This window comes from Echinops telfairi, unplaced genomic scaffold, assembly GCF_000313985.2.
Source record: "Echinops telfairi isolate 266 unplaced genomic scaffold, ASM31398v2 ScPeMD7_7424;HRSCAF=8462, whole genome shotgun sequence".
In the NCBI taxonomy this organism is placed as follows: Eukaryota; Metazoa; Chordata; class Mammalia; order Afrosoricida; family Tenrecidae; genus Echinops; species Echinops telfairi.
In genome coordinates this window covers 85,295,090-85,317,804 of record NW_022111324.1, presented here as the reverse complement: position 1 = coordinate 85,317,804, position 22,715 = coordinate 85,295,090, and the positions used below count along the sequence as shown (strand labels likewise).

The following is a 22,715-nucleotide window of genomic DNA, read 5'->3' as shown; positions in this document are numbered from 1 at the left end:
CGATGCTTGCCTAGCAGGGAAAAAAATTGCTCCTTTTCCAGTTTTTTTTTTGGTACCCCCATGTACTCAAGGTCCTATTTTGGTTTTCATAATTCATTTCTACAAGCTGATGAAGAACTAGAAGCACTCACTCAACCTAGGCCAAGAATTCTGGGTTCTGGGCAACTGACTAAAAGAGATCCAGATGTGTACCCATTCCAAAGAAAGGTGACCCAGGAGAATGAGGGAATTATCTAACAATATCATCAATAGCACATGCAAGTCAAATTTGCTGAAGATCATTCAATAAATGGTTTCAAAAGTGCATGAACAGGGAACTTCCAGAAATTTAAGCTGGATTCAGAAGAGCTTCTGGAAAGAGGGACATCATTGCTAATGTCAGATAAATTTTGCCTCAGAGAATATCAGCAAGAGGTTAACTTGTGAATTTTTGAGTATACAAGGACTGTGTAGATCATTGACAAACTATGGATAGCATTGAAAAGAATGGGAATTCCAAAACACTTCATTATGCTCATAAGGAACCTGAACATGGGTTAAGATGTGGTATTTTGAATAGAACACAGGAATACTGCATGGTTTGAAATCAGAAAAGGTATGTATCAGGGTTGTAACCTTTCACCACACTGATTTAATCTATATACTGAGCAAATACTCAGCAGAGATAAGAAGGACACATCAGGATTGGAGGAAAGATTAACAAGCTGTGATATGCAGATAACACAGCCTTGTTTGTTGAAAGTGAAGAGGGCTTGCTGATGAAAATCAAAGACTGCAACTCTAAGTACATCTCAATATACCAAAACCCAAATCCTCATAACTAGACCAACAGATAACATCAGTATAAACAGAGAAAAGACTGAAGTAGTCAAGGATTTCCTCTTGCTTGGATCCACAATCAATGCTCATAGAAACAGCAGCCAAGAAATTAAAAACTTATGGCACTGAGTAAATCTGCTGCACAAGACACTTTAAAGTGCTCTAAAGGAAGGATGTCACTTGGAGGACTAAGTTTCCTGTGACCATGTTATTTTTAATAACATCCATGTGCATGTGAAAGTTACCCATTGAAAAAGAAGATGGGGGGTGGAGGAGTAGGGAGGGACGGGAAAAAATGAGGAGCTGATAACCAAGGGCTCAAATGGAAAGGGAATGTTTTGAGAATGATGATGGCAACAAATGTACAAATATGATTGACACAATGGCTATATGTATGGATTGTGATAAAAGTTATACGAGCCCCCACTAAAATGATTAAAAAAATAAAATAAAAAAGAAGATCGAAGAAGAATTGATGCATTTGAATTACGGCGCTGGCAAAGAATGCTGAAAGTGCCATGGTCTGCCAGAAGAACAAACCGATCTGCCCTGGTAGGAGTACAGCCAGAACGCTCCTTGGCAGAGTGGATGGCGAAGCTTCAGCTCATATGCTTGGGACATATTAACAGGAAACACCAGCCCCTGGACAAGGACATCATGCTTGGCAAAGTGGAAGGGAAGCAAAGAGAGAAAGACCTCTGACAAGGTGAACTGACACAGTAGTTGCAAGAATGGGTTTAAGCATAAGAGCAATCTTGAGGACGTTTGTGATAGTCAAGCTTTGGGTTCTCAGTAGTTTGGCAATAATCCCCCCAAATGTGATCTAAAATAGCATAATCAACCCCATCATGAGATCTAATATAATGCATTCAATTACATGATGTAATAAATTCCGTGAGCACCAGCAGTTGTGGAGAAGTATGGCCCTTTGATCATGTCACAATCTTAAAGCAATTGAAAAAAAAGTCTCTTCAAGTGTGTGGCCTGCTCCTACTTAAGCAGACTCTGTGGGAAGGCTTGCCACTTCTCCTTCATCTGGATTCTGACCCCTGGTTCTTTGGACTTAAAGCTAAATGCCTTCCATTATTGCCCACCTATTCCAGGAGCCATCAGGAGATTACTGACCTTGGATTCATCGTACTCTGCCTCTACCAGCCTGTGCTTCATCTTCCCATTTCCTGGTTCTTCACCCCCAAAGCTACATGAGTCAGAAGCCCTCAGATTCACATGTGACCCAGAAATTTGAACCAGATTTAACTTACTCTACAACGTGAGTCACTTTATTGCGATAAATTTATTTCTATAGGTACATATAATCATTGGTTTTCTTCTTGCAGAGAACTCAACCTAACACCATGGTACAGGATGGGGCAGTGGATTGCTCGGTTGTGCATAGGAGTGGGAACTGACTTGATGGCAGCAAACAGCAACCAACCATGGTTTTCTAAAAGTCTCACCAAATTATTGGGTTAAGACCATGCAAATATTGGGTAGGACTATGCAAATAAGGTGTTTATGGCCCATCAACGGGATCGGGCACATAATAATAATACAACTAAGTATTGAATGGTACCTTTTTGGGGCTGGGGCCATGCAAATGAAGTGCATGGAACCATAATAGATGAGATTGGTCAGTATTTTCTTCTGCTAGGCCTAAAATGAGCCATCTTAAAGGCAAAATGGAAGCATCTCATTAGAAGAAATGAAAAGAGTGTATCCACTGGACCCAGGGTGTCTGTGCCAACCTACACCTAGAAGACAGAGAGTTTTAACAGTAGAGATGATCCAAGATGATAACAAGTAGTATCAGAAACACAGTGGCAGCAGAACCAGAATGCTTGTGTGAGACAGTGCAGTGGGCAACCGGCCCATGGAGCAAAGTGACTGTATTGTGAATGTGCCAATCCATAAAGAGAGTTGAGCACCTTTGGATAGAAGGCAGCCTGGTGGAGTAGGGCACCTCCAGACACTTCTCAGTATATCTAAGCTTGCTGACCCATAGAATAAGAGAGCTGACTGCCTTCATGCAAGCCTGGCAGTCAAAGCAATGTGCTCCTGAGGACTTACAGATGGCGCGAGTGAACAAGGGAGAGGCTGGGTGAAGAGACTGAAGGCCAGGGAGAGCCCTGTCTGTGGGCTTGGCTAACAGGCTGCTCTGATTAAAAAACTATACCCTGAGTTGTTCCTGACCCTGAATTGTAACCTGTTACTTCCCTAATAGACCCTGTAACTGTAAGGTCTGTAAGTTCTGTGTGCCCAATGCAAAGAATTATCAAACACAGATGAGAAAGAGAAAGTGCTATGGGAACCACAGCTGGTGTTAGAATGGGTTAAAAAAAAAATTTGGAAAGAGGAGGTATGTTAGACCTCCACCTCCTAGAACATAGCTTTAGGCTGTTGTGGCTGATAATGGTTCTCTTGTGAAGTCAGATGAGGAAATCCAACACCTCCATTACTAAATTGGTAGCAGTACTAAATTAAACAGTAAGATGGTAGCATCACTAAATTAAACAATGAGATACACAGACAGGATGGCATCTCATTAAAAATAAAACTGGGAAAGTTTGAGTTTAGTTGGTAGATAGGAACTAATAGTAAATTAGGAGGCAAAACCAAAGAGTATTAAAATTCAAATTTCTTTGTTGAATGTATTAAAAATCATATTCTGTACTGAGTATTGCATTTTTACAAGAAAGCAATAGTATTTGCGTCTGCTTATGAGGTGTCCCTGCTTGCTTACTAGAAAAGCAAATCCAGAGACACTCGTGTGTAAGAGAGAGCTTTATATCAAAGAGCAATCGTATATTGAGAAAACATCCCAGCCCAGTCCCGAACAAGTCCGTAAGTCTGATACTAGCCCATATGTCCGCTACTAGTCCATAAATTCCTCTTCAGACTCACATAGCCACTCACAATAATGCTGAATTCAGGAAGATCACAGGCCAATGGGAGAAAACTCTTGTGGATCCAGAGGCGGTAGAAGCACATCAGTGCTGATGCGGGTCTCCACGTGGCTCCTCCAGCTCTCCGAGTCTCAACAGCAGGAGAGTGGAGCAGAAAGAGAGTGTGGCTCCCAGAGAGTGGACCTCCTCCAGGGAGAAAGAGAGGAAATTCCCAGAATCCTCACTAAAAGGCCACACCCATAAGGAGGCTTCATTAGGCTGTGACCTGATTGACAGCCTAGACTCCACCCCTACACTTATTATCAAGTTGACATGAAATTACGTAATTGCCACACTTACCTTACAGTCTGGATGGCATGAGTGAGCCACTGTCCCGAGAGGCCAGACTTCCCCTCCCAGCCTCCGTACTGCCGCACATCGGCATCCCTGATGGTGAACGGGAGCAAAGCCCCACGAGTCAGCTTCACAAGAGAGTACATTAGTTCCTGAATCATTTTCTGAAACGCAATCAACACACAAAGCTGCTTAGTTTGCTCCTAAGTAATGGGTATCTTCAATATACAGAAAGTCTTGTAACAACTTTAGATGAGAAAACCCTCTCCTATGGAAACATCTCACACTTATGTTAACTTACCTTAAAATCATTTTGTCTTTGTCTTGCAGTCCTTGATCTTTCAATCTGGCCTGACTTCTCAGCAGTCTTAAAACAAGACAAAGCAGAAACATATTGGTTGTCTTTCAGAAATAACTTATAAAACTAAGAAATGCTTTAAGGGTTGTATATAAAAAGAACATGGAGTACAGTTATAACTAAATTAGCTAGGTTGATCAGCCGATGTAGTTGGTTAATTATAAAGTAAATTTCCAAAAAGTTATCTACCTTTCTAAAATTAAAAACTTTTTTTCATAAATCAACCTCTTGCTGCTAAACTAAGTATTAAGTTAAAATCACCTTTTTCTTAATTTTATTAGCTGTTTTGTCAACAATTTCATGTATTTCACCCCAAAGAGTTCTGTATTCTTGAAAGCATTCTCAACATCAATTCTCATTTGCTAGTACAGAAATAAGAGAGATCATCTCATTCTCTCCAAGACTGAACACTCAACCATATAACCATTGCAACTATCCATATATATATATGTGTGTGTGTTGTTTTTTTTAATTATAAATCAGTGCTCTTCCTTCAGGGATTTTAGGAGAGCATCCTAGAAGTCTAGAATTCATTTTTTCTCTGTTCCCTGATTTTCCTGTGAATTTCTCTTTCTTCTTGAAGTAAAGTGTGGATTATTACTTTACAATAAGTTAAAGGGAAAGCTCTTGGATTTCAGTGAACTTATTACCAACTCAATTCAAAATGGTCTAGAACAGAGGTTCTCAGCCTTCCTAATGTGGCAACCCTTTCATACAGTTCCTCATGTTGTGGTGACCATCCCCCCCAACCATAAAATTATTTTTGTTGCTACTTAATCACTGTAATTTTGCTACTGTTAAGAATCAGGTGAAAGGGTGATTCGACCCCTAAAAGGGTTGCGACCCACAGGTTGAGAACCACTGCTCTAGAAGTATCAGCTTAGGAAAATTTCCAAAATAAAAAAGTAATAATAAAACAACACAATTACAAAATGTATTTGGCACTTTGTTAGCATAATACAAAGATATCCTTCAAAGATAAAAAGTGTAAGATAAATAAACCTTTTATTTCAACAAGAAGTAATCCATCTAAAGTCCTTCACTATACTTTCCATAAGTAAACCTCTTCTTGCTGTACTATTAGGTTGAAACTACCCTTATTGTAAGTGCGTTAAGCATGCAGGTAGCACAGTTAGATTTCTAAAGCAGCATGCAGACCACAGTGCACAGAGGGGGCCAGAGGGCCAGGACGAGGCGTGCACTGAGCAGGATAACAGTGACTGCATCATCGGCTGCGCATGGGGCGGGCTAAACTCCCTCATTCCCTTTATGGAGTGGGAGGGCCCTGAAGGCGGCCAGCTTACATTGCCTTTTCCAGGGTGGAGCTCTCACACACCATCGCATCCGTGGTGGTAGCATGGCTTAGATGCAGAAAAGCCAGTGGATGCCCCTGTTTCATGAGATCTGAAGAAGTGATTCTTGACCTGTTGGGGTTCTTAGGATTTAGTTTTGAAATTGTCTCTTTTTTCTCTACACCCTCTCACTAACTCATTTCCATGGCTTCACATATGATCTCTATTCTCTATCTAATGCCTTCCAAATTTTTCTCTTCAGCCCAAATCTTTCCATTGAAATGCAGTTTTGACTCCTAAATTGACTACTGAGTCTTTTTGTAATGTAAAAATGAAATTTATTCTCTGACAAGACCAACACAAAATGTTACTTCAACAACTTTTATGCAGTTTAACAAACAAATAGCACTTAGAAATCCTTTTGTTAAGTAATCCTTTGTATAAATATAAAAGTCTCAGATTCATGATGATGTTTGTTTTTTTAAATCATACTTCTATTTCTTTATAGCTTTGTATGTAAAGGTAATTATAAATTTCAATTTTTTAGTATTATGAATGATCTGATATACCTGTACAGAAAGAATAAGGTAAAAGCCACAAGTTTATGTCTGGTTTTAATAATTGATATCTGCCATTTGTTGTGTGCTCTTGCAAAGAGTGCATAGGGTTTTTCTGCACCAATCAAAAAGATACTAGAATATTTTTAGTATTAGATTTAAAGTTTCTTAAGATGATTACTTGAACCTGTGGAAATACTTTCAAATATGATTTCTAGATACAATAGGCAATCTGTTACATCTACACATATTTCATCTTTAAGCTTCAATAGTTTTAAACTATTGAATAATATCCGATTCAGCCTAATGATATCTCCACAGAATCTGTGGAAGTCCTCTCTGCACGAGTAATGTGAAAATTCCTAGTACACCATCTTCAACTGCTAGTCAAAGATAGCATACAGATATATTTTAGTAGGATTTCCTGCAGGCTGTACTACTGCGAGGAGCCCTGGTGGTGTAGGGACTATGTGGAGAGCTGTGATCTGCATGGTCAGCAGTTTAAACACTGGGCTTTCTACTCCTGTAAACAGTTACAGTCTCAGAAACCCACAGGGAGGTCACTAGGAGTCAGCACTGTTCACTAATAAATTATTTTAAGGAAAATTTTACTTGCATGTGACATCAACGATATTGTTCAATATTTTGCCCATATACTCCTACAATATTACACCTTGAAGCTAGACATGTTTATTCAGTCCTTCAGCTTGAGAAATGCCTGGGGTTATTCTTCCTTTTGGTTTTCTAATGACAGGCCTGTACATCATTTACTGTTAATATTTCACTTTGCTTTCTTGCGTTGCCCTTGAAATCTTATGTTCAGCTCTTTAACTTAATCATTTCTTTCATTCACTTTACTATTCAACATTTAAAAGTACACCTCAGAGACTCTTTTGATATCCCAGAGGCTTTCTTTTGTGTTTTTTAAATGACTTTTTAATTTCTTCTGAGATGAAGTCTTTGGTGTCATCTCAGAACATGTCTGGTCTTCCGCAGAATTAGTGTACAATGTAGAAAAACTGTCCCTTCCTGAGATAATCTCTATTAAGGATGCATCCTGTCACCCTGTGGCTTTAATGGATCTGTTTTCATTTCTTTCAGCTTCAACTGGTCTTTTTCTGACTGATAATATTGAGCTTCTCCATCGTCTCTTTCCACAGATGTCCTCAATTCAACTCCTGTACATTTCACCTGCGAGATCCATGTGTATAATCACTGTTTGTGTTATTGGAAAAAAGGAATTTGCAATAAAAAAGCCATTACACTTGCAAGACTCTATCCTGTGATCCTCAGCATCACTTCTCCCCTGAGGACGTCAACTGCCAGGTCCTGATCCTTCTTCTTCCATTTTCACATCCCCATCATCAATAGTTAAAAATGGATCTGGATTGCGTGTTTGGTCAATTTCAGACTGCAGAAGTTGATTAAAATCTTTAATCAACTTTAATCAAGCAGAAAGCCATACCTCTTTAAACAGGCAGAACGTCCTATCTGTCTCCCTTGGAGTTACTGGTGGGTTTGAACTGTTGATCTGGTGCTTACCAGCCCAATGCATAACCCATTACACTTTGTGGGCATCTTGGAGATAGTCTAGTGAAAGCAACCAAGGGATTGGTCAAGAGCCAAGATCATGGCAAGTGTTCTGGGATACTTAGGGCACTTTGTTGACTTCCAGAGGGCCAAACAACAATAATACCTGCTTATTTTGAGAGAGCTGAGAATGTCAGCCAAAGTTTTAGTACAAAAATGCCCAAGAAATCAGTGATTAGAAAACATTGCTATCAAAATTAGTGCTAAATTTTACCAAGGCAGTTTGGCCCACAAGGGCCAAAGTTTTAGTACAAAAATGCCCAAGAAATCAGTGGTTAGAAAACATTGCTATCAAAATTAGAAAACATTGCTATCAAAATTAGTGCTAAAATTTACCAGAGCAGTTTGGCCCACACATTTGATTAAATGTGTTAGACAGAGTAATATTTCAAATGATAAGTATTTGTCTCTAAAGACATGCGAAATAGAAGGAGTGAGAAAGTAGTTGTAAGGTATGGCCACTATAATTTGTAATTAAAAAAAAATTCACTGTTTAAATCTGATAAAAAGTGCCCCATATGGTGACTCAGGAAGGTTTGTCCTATTTCTTATGAGGAACTCTGGTGGTTCTAAGATTAAGTGCTTCGCTACTTAATCAAACTGGAAGGTCAGCGGTTTAAACTCACCAACTGCTTGGTGGGAAAGCGCTGTGGCATTCTGCTTCTGTAAAAGAGCACAGCCTATGGGGAAGTTCTCCTCTGGACTACGGGGTCACTATGAATCGGAACCGACCTGAGGGCAATGTGTTTGGTTTGTCCTATTTTTAAAAGAAAACCTAATTTTGCAACATAAAGTACATTTCAGTTTACATATTGTGGGTCATGAAACTTTTAAAAATGCGAATGTAGAAGGTTTATAAATTATTTTGATCTTTAAAGATTTTCATTCAAAAATAAGCAGCATCAAAATATACCTAAAAGTGAGACCTTAACCTTCTAGTCACTATTTCGTTAACTAAAACCTTAATGCTTTCCTGCACACACAAACCAAAACTACTTTGTGGTGAGACCAACGGCTAGATTTCACTGTTTTGATTCACATATGTTATTTCACATGGACTTGACTAGTTTGTGGAACTGACTATTTTCTAAACTGTTGGAAATACCATATATATCTTCAACGGACAGAGTCTTAATACAACAAGCTAACTCCAAACAAGAAAAATAAGAAATTTCAAGTACAGTGTCCTAAGCTTTTGTATTAAGTTCAATTGCTGGTGTGTGCTGCTGATTTTGACTCATAGTGACCCATGGGACAGCGTGAAACTGCCCCACAGGCCTTCCCAGGCACAGGAATAATGGTGAGGCTGGCAGCAGGGCAGGCTCAGCATCGAACTGGAGCCGACTCAGCGGCCCCTAACAACAACCGATCTGCACAGAGGCCCTGCCGGGCCTCTCCCCACGAGTCGTAGAGCTGTGCCACCAGGTTTCCTTACAGCATGGACACTAAGGGTCAGAAGTCCCAGAACAATTCCCACTATTAATATTTCAATTTTCATTGATGAGATTCACATGTGTGAATGTCTTTTCATAATCTCTGTGGATGTATAGTTTTTCAATGGAGGGTAAATAATGTTAAAAGTATGCCTAAATCTGTAATTAGATTTAAAAAGTATTACCATAAACTTTTAAAAATAGTCATCGGTAGAGATACCACAGGGATGTACAGTCAACTCTAAACAAGAATTAAAATCACTCTTTCAATGATTGTGTTGTTCATGAGTTTTGAAATAGCTCATTTATTCTTCATCTGCATCCACATATTTCATTTATATATTTGCTAAGTGAGATGTAAACTGTTAGGAAGAAAAATATATTCCTTTTGCACTAAAATGCCTCAAATCAAAAATCTCTGAAGGATTTTACATTCTCTAAAGGGACTCAGAAAAAAGCTAGCTCGTGTCCATATGTGGCTGGACAATTGGTAGGAGCGGATGAGACTGGGGAAAAGGCTCATGTATTTATTGGTCTCCATTTCAAAAAGGACTAAGACTTTAGATGCATTAATCCATCTTGGCAATATTCAGCACAACTTTCGTCAGTTCAGCATTTTTTCAAAGCTATTAAACAAATGTTCACTGAACAGTTATTATGTGCCAGGGAAATGAGATTTCAAATAGTGGAATAAATATTTGTTCTAAGAAATAATAGCCAACTCATATATCTGCCAGACACTTCTAAGCACTTCATTTATATTAACTCATTTAATCCTCACAACCAACCCTATGGAAGTAGTACACAGAACTGAGTCAAAGCTCGTAGGTGATCTACATGGCTAGTATTAGAGTTTTGGGTACGAAGGACTGTGTGATCTCTAGGCACTAATATTGACGCACCCGGCCTTCCCCATCCTTGTGAGCAGTCTGGTTGCAGATGGAGCAGATAAGGAAAGGAAGTTGTAACACAGTGGTGCAACTGTCACCACATGGCAGAGGGAGAAGCTCGAAGCCCATGCTCAGCTCACTGAACCACACGGCTCTCCTCAAGCCGAGATTTCAACAAATGCAACACGACCGTGACTTGCTGAAAGCATAGCGTGAAGAAAATCTTTCAAGGCACCTGAAAAGCTGAAGTTAAAGCACTCTTTTCTTCCGAGAGGAATAAGGCCCTTTGCACTTATTGAAATACCAGCCAAACCCTACATCAGTTGTTCCCCCCTCCCCCAGCAGTTTTACTAGCATATTTTACATATCATACAAGTGAAGAGTTCGATTGTTCAATCACATCAAGGGGAATTGTACTCTCACCACATCTGTCTTAGAGCATTCCCTCTGCCCCATGGTTGAAGTGCCTTTAAAATGAGTTGTGCAATCACTTGTTGAAAGATCTTTCTCTGTCTGTATAGTCATGTTTTCAACAGAAGTTTTATATAACAAGTGACCCAAAATATAAGACGCTTATGTCATACATTATTTATTGCTATAATTTAATATGCAAATGCCCATTCATAAAGGAAATTAACAAAAGCGGAAATTAAAGTATATTAATAAATCATGCTTACAAGACTAGGGACTATTGCTTGTCATGTACTAAAGGGCAATGTTAAATTAAGCAAATTGTATGGTTCAGATTAATAACTATTGACAAGGAGCCTTGGTAGTGTAGTGGTTACATGTTGGGCTGCAATCTGCATGTTGGCAGTTCAAAACCACCAGCCGCTCCATGGGAAAAAACTGGGCTTTCTATTCCTGTAAACAGTTAAAGTCTCAGAAACCCACAGGGGGGTCACTATGAGTCAGCATTGATTTGATGGCAGTGAGAGTGAGAAATAAACCAATATCCAGGCATCTATTAGGTTGAAAAGAAAAAGAGAGGGGCAAGTAAGAATTTAAATAGTCAAAAGGGAAGATAAGCTTTCGCCAAACAACTGTTTCTTTAAGACTAGTGTTGCTGTCTGTGAACAAAGGGGACAGGACGGATCCTTACAGCGTGCTAGTGTACACACACACACACACACACACACACACCAGTTGATGCAGGGGAGGATAGGTCTGAAACCACAAATGCTGTCTTGTGTAAAAAAGCAAAAATGTTACAGTTGTGGGCCCCGTCAACGCTTTGGGGTGGCAAGTTTCCAAGAAGCATGGATGGGTTTTTGCTCTCAGGAAGACCCCTCAATCCCCAATATCACTCAGGGCTGTGGAGAGCTCGCTCACGGAGACCTCATGCTAGCCATCTTGATCTTGGCAGGAAGGGGGGCTGGGCGCAGGCTCAGGCGGCACCTTCGTAGCTCTGGGGACAACAAGGTAGCCTTTCAATTCTAGGTGCTGGGGAGTCTTTCATGGAATACTTTGAATGAGATAATAAAGAGATGAGTCTGATTTCCATACGTCACACAGAAAAGCCAATCATCACTTCATGTCACACTTTCTTTGAATGAGCTACTATATTAAATGTAACTCATGGAAATGTAAAGGCTTGTGATAACTTTTGCAGGCTGATTGTAACATGACTGGGTTTAGTGATGTTTTATATTCTTTATTTTGGGCCCTTGTATAAGCTGCAAAGACAAATTCATCCATGATTTGTTCTGATTGGTAATAAACTCAATTCTGACCGCTGAAAAATACATTAATGTCTCATTTTCTTTATATTCACAATCTCATTGAATCCTCACAGCTACCTTCTTGGATAAATGCTGTTACTATTGTCTTTATACAGGTGAGGAAACGGAGGCACAGAGTAAATAACTTGTTCAACATCATACAGTTATTAAGAAGGGTTTCTAAGTGCTTGAAATTCATCTTAGAATGCCTGACAATTGTTACAGAAGTTTGGCCTCTCAAGCTTTTAAAAACCACTTCAAATTTAAAAAAAAATTTTTTTTTTTGGACAAAGACTTATATGTGTACATACCTCACTAAAAAGGCTTCCATTAACATATGATATCCAGAGCTTCCAGAAGTTAGGCAGCTGACTTAAAACAAGCTTGGTCAGTTTTTCAACAAACGCCACCCGGTGGGGAGTTTTGTATCTCCATGCTAATAGAAAACAAAACAAAAACAAACTACTGTATGAATATTGTTTTGAATCAAAGCTAAACATATAGTTGGACAGATTGCTGCTTCACTAAAAATAAAATATACACTAAAATTAGTCAAAATGCATATGGAAATGTAAAACAGAATGCAGTGGGAGTGGCATGCAGGGAGGAGGAGAATCACCAGCAGCAGCGGCGGAGGGCCAAATCCTCCGAGGCTACAGCCAGTCCCTTTACTTCTCAGCCGGGCTCTGTAAGTCGTTGCATTGGCCACATAGAGCAGTCTACTTATTATGGGCTAATTAGGGAAGTTCACAATTGCTTTGGATATGGCTGTTTATTCAAGATAGCCTCTTCTCTACTGTGCCTGCAGGAAGCCCTCTCTCTCACCCTCAACCTCTTGGCCAGACCTTTGTCTTGCTTGGCAATATTACAAAGCTCTGTCAATAGATGCCCAAAGGACCTGCTGAAGATGCACAGCTCTAGCTCTGTGGGTTAGCAAACCTCCCAAACCCATTAAGAAGACTCCTTTTGAAAGGGGGAACCCATCACAAGGTTGGATATACAGCCCCCCACCCCCCGAAGGGGACAAATAACAGAAATGGGGGTGAAGGGAGGCAAAGGACAGTGTGAGATACTAAATAATAATAACAATACATAATTGATCAAAGATTCATGAGGGCAGGAGAGAGAGGGGCAAAAAGAGGAGCTTACACCAAAGGCTCAAGTAGAAAATGTTTTGGAAATGATGATGGCAACATATGTACAAATATGCTTGATACAATTGATGTATGGAATTCTATAGGAGCTGTTTAAGAGCCCCCAATAAAATGACTTAATAATAAAAAAATAAAAAGAATACTCATTTTGGGGGAGTTACTAAGATTATGGCTAGCAGAGCCATACAAAGCAATTCACTGTACTGCAGGAACCAAGTGGTGCTCAACTTTATCTGCATAGCTTGACTTCGCTGATAATAAAATAATTTTCTTTTTCCCATTATGCTTTAGCTGCTTTATGTTCAAGAAAAAGTTTCAGGGTTTCTTCTGACATCCAATTCGGTCTCTGTTCTCTTTCTTGTCTTTTTCATGACCTTTTATTGTCCTCACGTGTGTTCTTGATGTCTTCGGCCACGTAGGTCCTGTTGTGCACCAGGAGCCTGGGGGTCTTCAGCTGGACTGTTGTTTTCCTTTCGGATGAAGACAGACTTTACTCAAGCACCAGGGCAGAGAAGCTCAGAGGAAAGCGTATCAGAAGCAGCAAAGGGCAAAGCTGCAGCTTTTCACCTGGTTGTCCTAAGGACAACATGGTCATCTTCAGAAAGCCATGTCTGCAAACAGCAAAGGAAGGTAAAGGCAGAGACTGCTCTGAAACCAGTTCTAAATTTGAAGCTGATAAAAACACGTGAGATGACCTGTTGGTACAGTGGTTATGTGCTAGACTGCTAAAAGAAAGACCAGCCACTAGCACCCAGCTGTCCAACGGGACAAAGATGGGGCAGTCTGCTTCCATAAGGATTATAGCCTCAGAAACCCTGTCGGGGGCAGTACAACTCTGTCCTGTCGGGTTGCTATTATTGGAACTGACTTGATGGCAATGGGCTTTTTATTAACCTATTAGAATCCCAAGTACATATCTTAGAGGTGAAATTTCATACAAATCAAATTGTCATAAAGAAACATCTCCAAGTGAAACCATGTCATGAATAACTTCTCCCACTGCAAAGGACTTAAAAGAAAAAAATGAAAACACTGATGTTTCTTGGGTTACAGAAGACTTAACACAGTTATTGTGATCACTTAGAAATGGAGAATGATACATTTCTATGTTAAAATGCTGTGTTAGTCTGGGTAGACTAGAGAAGCAAAAGTGATTACTAAAGAGCTTTATATGAAGCATAATTGTACATTAAGAAAATGTGTCGAAGGCATCAGGTATCAGGCATCATCAGAACAAAAAAAATCTTACCATAGTGAATGTAGGGGGGAGTGCAGAGTGGAAACCCAATGCCCAACTGTAGGCCACTGGACATCCCCATGCAGAAGGGTCTCAGGGAGGAGACGAGCCAGTCAGGGTGCGATGTAACAACAATGAAAAATACAACTTTCCTCTAGTTCCTAAATGTTTCCTCCCTGCTCCCACTATCATGACACAAATTCTACCTTGCAAGTCTGGCTAGACCAGAGGACATATACTGGTACAGATAGGAACTGGAAATACAGGGAATCCAGGGCGGATGAGCCCTACAGGACCAGTGGTGTGAGTGGCAAAACAGGGAGGGTAAAGGGAGAATAGGTAGGAAAGAGGGAACCGATTACAAGGAACTATATGTGACCTCCTCCCTGGGGAACGGACAACTGAAAAGTGGGTGAAGGGAGACGTCGGACAGGGCAAGATATGACAAAATACCAATTTATAAACTATCAAGGGCTCATGATGGAGGGGAAAAATGAGGACCTAATGCTGGGGGCTTAAGTGGAGATGAAATGTTTTGAGAATGATGAGGGCAATGAATGTACAAATGTGCTTTACACAATTGATGTATGTATGGATTGTGATAAGAGTTGTATGAGCCCCTAATAAAATGATTAAAAAAAAAAGAAAACATCTCAGCCTTTTCCAGATCAAGTCCATAAGTCTGATATTAGCCCATGTGTCCAATACCAATCTAGAAAGTCCTCTTCAGACTCATTAAACGAGGGGTCCTCAAACTACGGCCTGCGGGCCATCTGCGGCCCGCTGCGGACACTTATCCGGCCGCTAGGTGTTTTTGCCACTACTGCCTGTCCTACTTCAAAATAAGATATGTGCAGTGTGCGTAGGGAGTTGTTCATAGTTTTTTTTTTTAACTATAGTCTGGCCCTCCAACGGGTCTGAGGGACAGTGAACTGGTCCTGTTTAAAAAGTTTGAGGACCCCTGCACAAAACACATGCAATGTCAAATGCAGGAATGTGGGAAGTCTTGTGGATTCAGTGGCATTGTAAGGGGTCTCCAGTGCTGGCAGGGGTCTCCACATGGCTCCTCCAGCTCAGGACACTAGTGTAGCTCCATGTGTCTTGTCAGCTGCAATGTCTTCCAGGGAGTGTGCATGTGTCCCACCTCCAAAGAGCTATTTGTCTCCTTAGCGTCTCCAAATGAGGTCATCAAGCTGTGACCTGATTGATAGACTAGTCTCCACTCCTTCACTCGTGAGTCTCAAATTGACAACCGATTATGCAACTACCACAAATGTAGAGACCATTAACCATTTTCCAGTCTCTTTCCCTCTTTCTTTACCTTGTGATTGCTGTCCCCTGTACTTTCTTTCTGTTTCCTATATGAACCTTCCTGCATAAACCCTTTATTTCCCTCCTTGCTATTACGTGTCCCTCCAGCTGCTCTCCTTCTGAGTCGAAGACAAGGGCACTGAGGCTCTTGTATTTCATCATTTCTTCTATTCTGCTTTTGCTACCTTATGTTAAGAACAAGTTTCAGGGTCTCTTCTGACATCCTATTAGGTCTCTATTTTCTTTCTTGTCTTTTTAACAACCTTTTATTTTCTTTATGTAGGTTCTCGAGATCATCTCACAATTTGTCTGGCATGTCGAATCTGTTCTTGAGGCCATCTGTAAATTCAGGTATGGTCCATATTTCTTTTCTTGTAGACTTGTTCTTCATTTCAACCTGAATACGAGCAACTGATGGTCTCGTTAATAGTTGGTTTCTGGCCTTGTTTTGGCTGATATTGAGCTTTCCCATGATCTCTTCCCACAGACACAGTCAATGTGATTCCTGTGTACAAGGAGTTCCCCCCCTGTACCCCCAAAAAACCAGCAAAAAGCTCTCTGAGCCGAGCAGAGCTTTCATAGTCTGCATTTTTTCCATTAAGCGAGCATCGAGCAACTCACTCTGAGTTAGTGCACCCAGTGGTGTCACCTGGGAGGGTTCTCTCTGGTCACAGTGAATTTTTTCATAAAAGCAGTTTTGCTCAAACCTCTTTTTTTGTGATGGCTGATTTAAGAGAATAGCATGTGGCTGTGGAATTTTGTTTCCTGCTCAGGAAAAATGCTGCAGAAACTGTTGTGATGTAGAACACAGTTTATAAAGACAGCACTATGGGAAAAACTCAAGTGTATGAGTGCTTTTCTCGTTTCAAAAAAGATACAATATCAACTGATGACAAACTTTGTTCTAGACATCCATCAACTTCCCAAACATCTGGGTGTAGTGCATTTGGAATTAGTTCTACCAGGTCAGACTGTTAATGAAGCTTCCTATTTAGAGGTTCTGAAAAGATAGCATGACAGTGTGTGACAACAAAGGCCTGATTTATGGCAGGCGGAGGACTGATTTTGTCACCACGACAATGCACCTGCTCACAAAGCCATCTCTGTATACCAATTTCTGCCAATAAACAGCATGCCTTTCTTACCCCACATACCTTCTTACCTGACTTTGCTCGGTACGACTTCTTTGGATTGCTGCGAATGCAGAAGGACATGAAAGGACAGCTATTTGACGATGCAGAAGAGGTGAAGAAAACAACACGTGAGGTTCTGTCACCCATCCAAACAGATGAGTTTGAAAAATGTGTCAAAGAATGGAATCTCAGATTTGGCATATGTATTAAGTGTAATGGAGAGTACTTTGAAGGTGAGAAGGTTGTTTTGTAATAACAACTTAAATACATAACTGAAAAAAAAATTTGTGGGGCGGGGGCGGGTTGTCCCTTGTATTCCTTCAGGCACTGTACACAGATGGAGAAACCATTTACATAGTTGAAGAATAATATTTCCAATGAAGAAGTCTTTGGTCTTGCAAAATTTTATCATGCAGCTTCATTTCTATCATCAAGGCCATATTTTACAACTGATAAATCCTTGTTTCCAACTTTTTCATTCCAATTGCCACTAATTATCAATATATCTCGATTGCATGTTTGATTCATTTCACATTGAAAACGTGTGTAGAATTCTTCTTCATCATTGGCTTGAGTGGTCAGTATGTACATTGGAACTACAGTTGTATTCACTGGTTTGCCTGCGTATTAGGAGGATAGATGTTATTGTATAGTTCACCTGCATTGTATTCTCAGACAGATCTGTATTTCAAGATAGTTTTTTTTTTTTAATGACGAATGTGACGCCATTCCTCGCGTCCAATTGTAAATATCCCCAAACAATCCATTCCGTCTCCTTAATGCCTAGGACATTAATGTCCATATGATCCATTTCATTTCTGAAGACTTCCACATTTCCTTAGATTAATACTGCTGACATTTCACATTTCAATTGTTAATGGATATTTGTAGCTGTTTCTTCTCATTTCGAGTTGTTCTCCATCAGCAAAAAGTTCTTGAAAGCTTTACTCCATCTGTGTAAGGCTGATTAAGGCTGATGCTACTTTGAGGAGGCAGCTCTTCCCCAATTGTTATTTTGAGTGCCTTACAACCGAGGGGCTCCTCTTCACGCATGATTTCAAACAATATTCCCCTGTCACTTGGCTTCCAGTCAAGACTCCAGACTTGGTAGTAGGGTTGAGTAATGCTACCAAATAGGGTTAGTAAAGCTACACAGGCTCAATGGGATCAAAATTATAGGCAAACAAATTAACTATCTGCAAAAACAAGCCCATAACTCTCTAAAGAGAGACAGCAAAGTGCAGATTTTCAATATGCTAGAACATATCAAAAATAAATTAATCACACATGTCAAAAAGCCACAAAATGTAAAACACATTCAAAAAACAGAATAAAAAGCAGTCAATGGAATTTGATGCAAAAATAACAAGTGATGGGATTAATAGATAAGGACATTAAAAAAGCTATTAAAACTATATGCAGTATTTAAAAGAACATGAAAATAATGAGGAAAAAAATACACCACTCGATGCGGGGTTGGGTGGGGAGAGAGACAGTTCCTGGGAATGTTTGGTCATAGTGAGATGTCTCGAATGCATGTCATTGGAGTCCTTCCCCCAAAAAGATAGGGGAGCAAAAAAAATCATGTCTCAGAAATTTCCAAGCTGGATAAAAACCATAGTCTCATCAATCCAAAAAGCTTGGAAAAAACTCTAGTTTGATAAGTATGAATTACTGAAGATGCCATAATTCATTACAATCAACCTTATGTGTAATTTTTAAATTGATCAAATCCTGTTAGCATGACAGCTGGTGACCGTGAATTAGTAACGCGAGGTGAGACCTGATCCATTGTCCTACTAAGGGAAGAAAATGTTTCATAAAACTGCAGCAGCCTGAACTCCTGGGGCAGATCCAGTCTCTTATTTGTTGACAGGGCCCCATGTCAGATATCAGACCAGAGAACACAGAAGTAACAGTGTTGGTCCTTCAGTGTTTATAGCAGGGTTTGGTGGGCCAGATGGGAGATGGGAACAGGACAAGAAAGGAAACTGACAATTTGGAAGTCTTCCACTTAGTGCAAATGAATCACTGGATTTAAGGTGTTCTTGTGATGGTCATTCATATTTATAAACATTCACCACTTCAATAAATATAAGATGAACATGCAGTACTTTAAACTTTGTTTAAAAGTAGTGGTTCTCAACCGTTCTAAAGGTGTGACCCCTTAAAACAGTTCCTCACGTTGTGGTGATCCCCCAAACATAAAGTTATTTTCATTGCTATTTCATAACTGTAATTTTGCTACTGTTATAAATTGGGCAAACCCTGTGAAAGGGTCCTTCAATCCCCAAAGGGGTCGTGAGCCACAGGTTGAGGACTGTTGCTTTAGACGCATGAACTTGAATATCAAGAAAATCTGTCATTATGGTCATAATGCTTATTTAACAGCTAATTTGGTGTCTGAATGTATTAGAACGAATTCATCTTATATTTCATGTAGATTTATGGTCAACCAGTAAATATCAACTTTAAAAAGTTAGAAAATACGACATGCTGCAATTTGAGATCTATTGTTCTCAAAGGTGGGGGGAAGGATGGAGGTTACTAGTGAATATATAACTAACAACCAATCCTTTTTTCCAAACTAAATGTAAACATTCACTTTAAAAGTATCTACTTGTCTGGATAGATGCTGGAAATTACTTTTTGGTGCACACCTTAAAGGAGCTTTCCCCAGAATTTTTCATGTGGTATATTTTTAAAAATTCAAACACAAAAAAGAGAAAAATTGACTTTAATTAAATAAGAGGAATAATCACTGTACCTAATGAATGATTAAAAGATCAAATGATATTTCCTTAATGTAAAATGAAATATTCATTATAATTATTTAAATGTAATGATCAGGTCGTTACTTCGTCAGCACCAGAGATGACCACCTGTGATACTCAGCACGAGTACAACCAGGGTGTGGTGTGTACTTACTATCATCTCGCCCAGACTGAAAGCTGCTGCCTCTCTTGAGTGATGCTGTCTGACCAAGATGACCCAGTACTGAAGGGCGCACATCATTCTCGAGATCCAACACGGGGCTAAGTAGGCCTGGGCCACCTGCAAGAGAGAGGTGATGCTCAGACACCTGATGCATATTCTTACTTAGCTGATTGTATGAAGGAGCCCTGGTGGTGTTGTAGTTATGCATTGGGCTGCTAATATCAAGGTCAGCAGTTCTAAACCACTCATGGGAGAAAGACAGGGCTTTCTACTCCCATAAAGTGTTAAAATTTCAGAAAACCCACAAGCGCAGTTCTAGCCTGTCCTATCGGGTCACTACGGATCAGATCGACTCACTGGCAGCGAGTGAGTGGGCTTCGTAGACAACTTCAACAAGCTTATTTCCAGAGCATGCGCTCTAGTTTTTTAAATTAAGATTTCAGGTAATAAATCCTAAAGTATATTTCTAAATAGCTTTTCAAAGTCATTCCCTCATGACGGGTTTGGAGGATCCAATTGCTAATATTTGGGCTTAATGCAGCTATGTGACAGACCCAAGAAGTGGAGCTTATTCTCTTCGTGAGTGTATCGTCAGTAAATGCTGGGGCGGAGGATGGGCATAAACATAACAATCAGGAGCAGAAATTAGTTTTAAGAAAACAATTCATTGGCACTTAGGAAATCAAAGAACTCAGGCTCTCCTGTTTCCTTTAATAGTGTACAGACCTCTGAGTTTTTCCTGGACACCTCCATTCCCACTGGAACCCCCAAATCCCAGGCTCCTTTCTTTGGGATGAGGACTTGATTCCCTGCTTCCATCCCTGATGCCAGCAACCTGGCATGGGTCCTTTTCAGTTCACCAAGGAACCCTTCAAAAGTCAACATTTCACGACCGACAAGAAATCCTCTTTGGTGTCCTGGATAAATCTCACTAAATACTGATTTCTTTATCCTCTTGCCAGAATCTTCTAGAAAACCCTCAGAAGAAACTCTACACCAGTGGTTTCCAATCCAAATTACCTGGGAAACAGGAAACTTTTTTTTTTTATAATGAATCTTACAATCTATTAGGAATAGGATCCCATGCTTGCTAAGGAGGTAACTAAAGAAGAGGCTTTCACTGGTAGACATGACTTGTCAGTCTCAGAAGTCCCTACAAACACGCTTGTAACAGAACATTCAAAGATCTTAAAAACAAAGAATTCAACAAACCGTTAGAGCACATTCGCTGGGCTCCCACTTTCCTGACCTTCGCTATCCTGTCCATCTGAAAGGCCGCACTCGTCCTTGCTCTCCACCCATTCAAATCCTTTTTCTTAAAGTCACGGCTTGAATTATGGCTATTCCATGAGGTACAAGTTCAAAGTGTTAGCATCTCTTCTCCCTTCTGAAAGCAGGTTTAATGTACATTACTTATATGTTGTAATAATTGACATCATTTTTTAGATGACCTCAGCTATATGTCTGCCTCCAAAGTAAACTGCTCTCTTCTTGGGGATAAGGAATATCACGTCTCTGTATTCCCTATATCATTGGACTTTCTATAAATAACACTCTCAATATAAACTGAGTGACTAATAAAAAATTATTTAATGAGAATTATATCCCTTATTTTATCACACTGTAGAATTTTAAAGGTTTAGGGACTCATCATCAGGTACAAAATATGAGGCACCTATATAATTAAAATGATAATTTTATGACATGGATAATGCCAGCTGCTTAATAGGATGTAATACGTATTTATTAAGTACCTCCTATGTGCCAAGAAAAAGAGTCTTAGTGGGGCAGTGTTTATGCAGTGGGCGGTTAAGCTCAAGGCCATCAGTTCAAAACACCAGCCACTCCATGAGAAAGATGAGGCTTTCTATTCCTATAAAGTTAAACAGTCTTGAAAACTCACAAGGCGCAGTTCTACTGCATCCTAACGGGTCACTAAAATGACTCTATGACAATAAGTTTTGTTTTCCTTTGTTTCTAAAGTGCCAGGAATTGTCGACCCTGGGGACAGGGTGATGGAAAATGTCAGAGGTTTGTACACCATTGAAACAAGTAAGAGAATCAGAATTCTAGGGCTTTCTAAGTGCTGACAAGTTGTTTTTCTAAAACGTATTTCTTCTGATTTTCTGGTGTTAGAGGCCAAAAGTAAGCCAGTAAATAACAAATGTGAAAAGCATAGTAACAATAGCAAGTATGCTGCAGAGAGTTTATGGGGTGACACGATGTGATGTGATGGGTAACATGCCTGGGCAGGAGATAGCCTCACAGAGAGGCTGTCTGCACAAGCCCTCCCCTCCCCCCCGGGGCCACTGTACATGTGGCAGTGCACGCTGTCTGCTGTATCTTTACAGTAACGTGTATGAGGCTTTGTAGAAAGGGGATTAAACTGTTAAAGAGTTACTATGCTTAATTACTGTACTAAACGCCTCACATTCATTCTATTTTGGAAAAAACTGCCCTTAAGTAAAGATTTGTAAAATTCAGTGTGCTGAAACAACAAAATAAATGTTATATGATGGCATAAGAAAATAATAACTGTAAGGAAAAGAGATATTCATAACTATTTTTCTATAAAGAGGAAATGATATGTGGTCCCTTCAATGATTTATGTGACATTTTCCTTTGAAGTTTATACATCTCCTTTGCTATTAATTGTAGAATTAAGGAAAATATCAAGATGTTAAGTTATGACAAAAAAAAAAGATTATGACATACTTTAAAAAGAAATATAAAGGGACCTAGACTTAGCATCACAGAAAAAAATTACAAAAAATTTATATATGCTTTAATTAAAAGTGTCACGAGAATTTCTGGACTATAAATTTATGATTAAGAAGAAAACATGGCCTAGCGTCCTAAAACAATACACCATATACTAATCTTACAGCTAACAGAAATGTCACTGTAGATCCTCAGGGTAAGAGTTATCTTCCCCAAACTGACATTTATATAAATTCAATTTAAATAGCAAATTGTTTGTACAGTTTAAGTAAATCTTAAACCTTGAAACTATTAAAAGATTGGCTTTCTCTTTTAATAACAAAAAC

At 39.6% G+C, this 22,715-nt stretch overlaps 1 protein-coding gene across 1 annotated transcript in view; it reads right to left on the bottom strand.

The window, feature by feature from the left end:
• The window catches only part of EXOC2 (exocyst complex component 2), a 235,661-nt gene that overhangs the window by 111,467 nt on the left and 101,479 nt on the right, over positions 1-22,715 (bottom strand). The window contains exons 12-15 of the mRNA XM_004712158.2: positions 19,660-19,785; positions 12,208-12,332; positions 4,357-4,422; positions 4,062-4,219 (exon numbers count right to left, since the gene is read on the bottom strand). Coding sequence (XP_004712215.1) covers positions 4,062-4,219; positions 4,357-4,422; positions 12,208-12,332; positions 19,660-19,785 — 475 coding nt within the window. The remainder of the gene's footprint in view (positions 1-4,061; positions 4,220-4,356; positions 4,423-12,207; positions 12,333-19,659; positions 19,786-22,715) is intronic.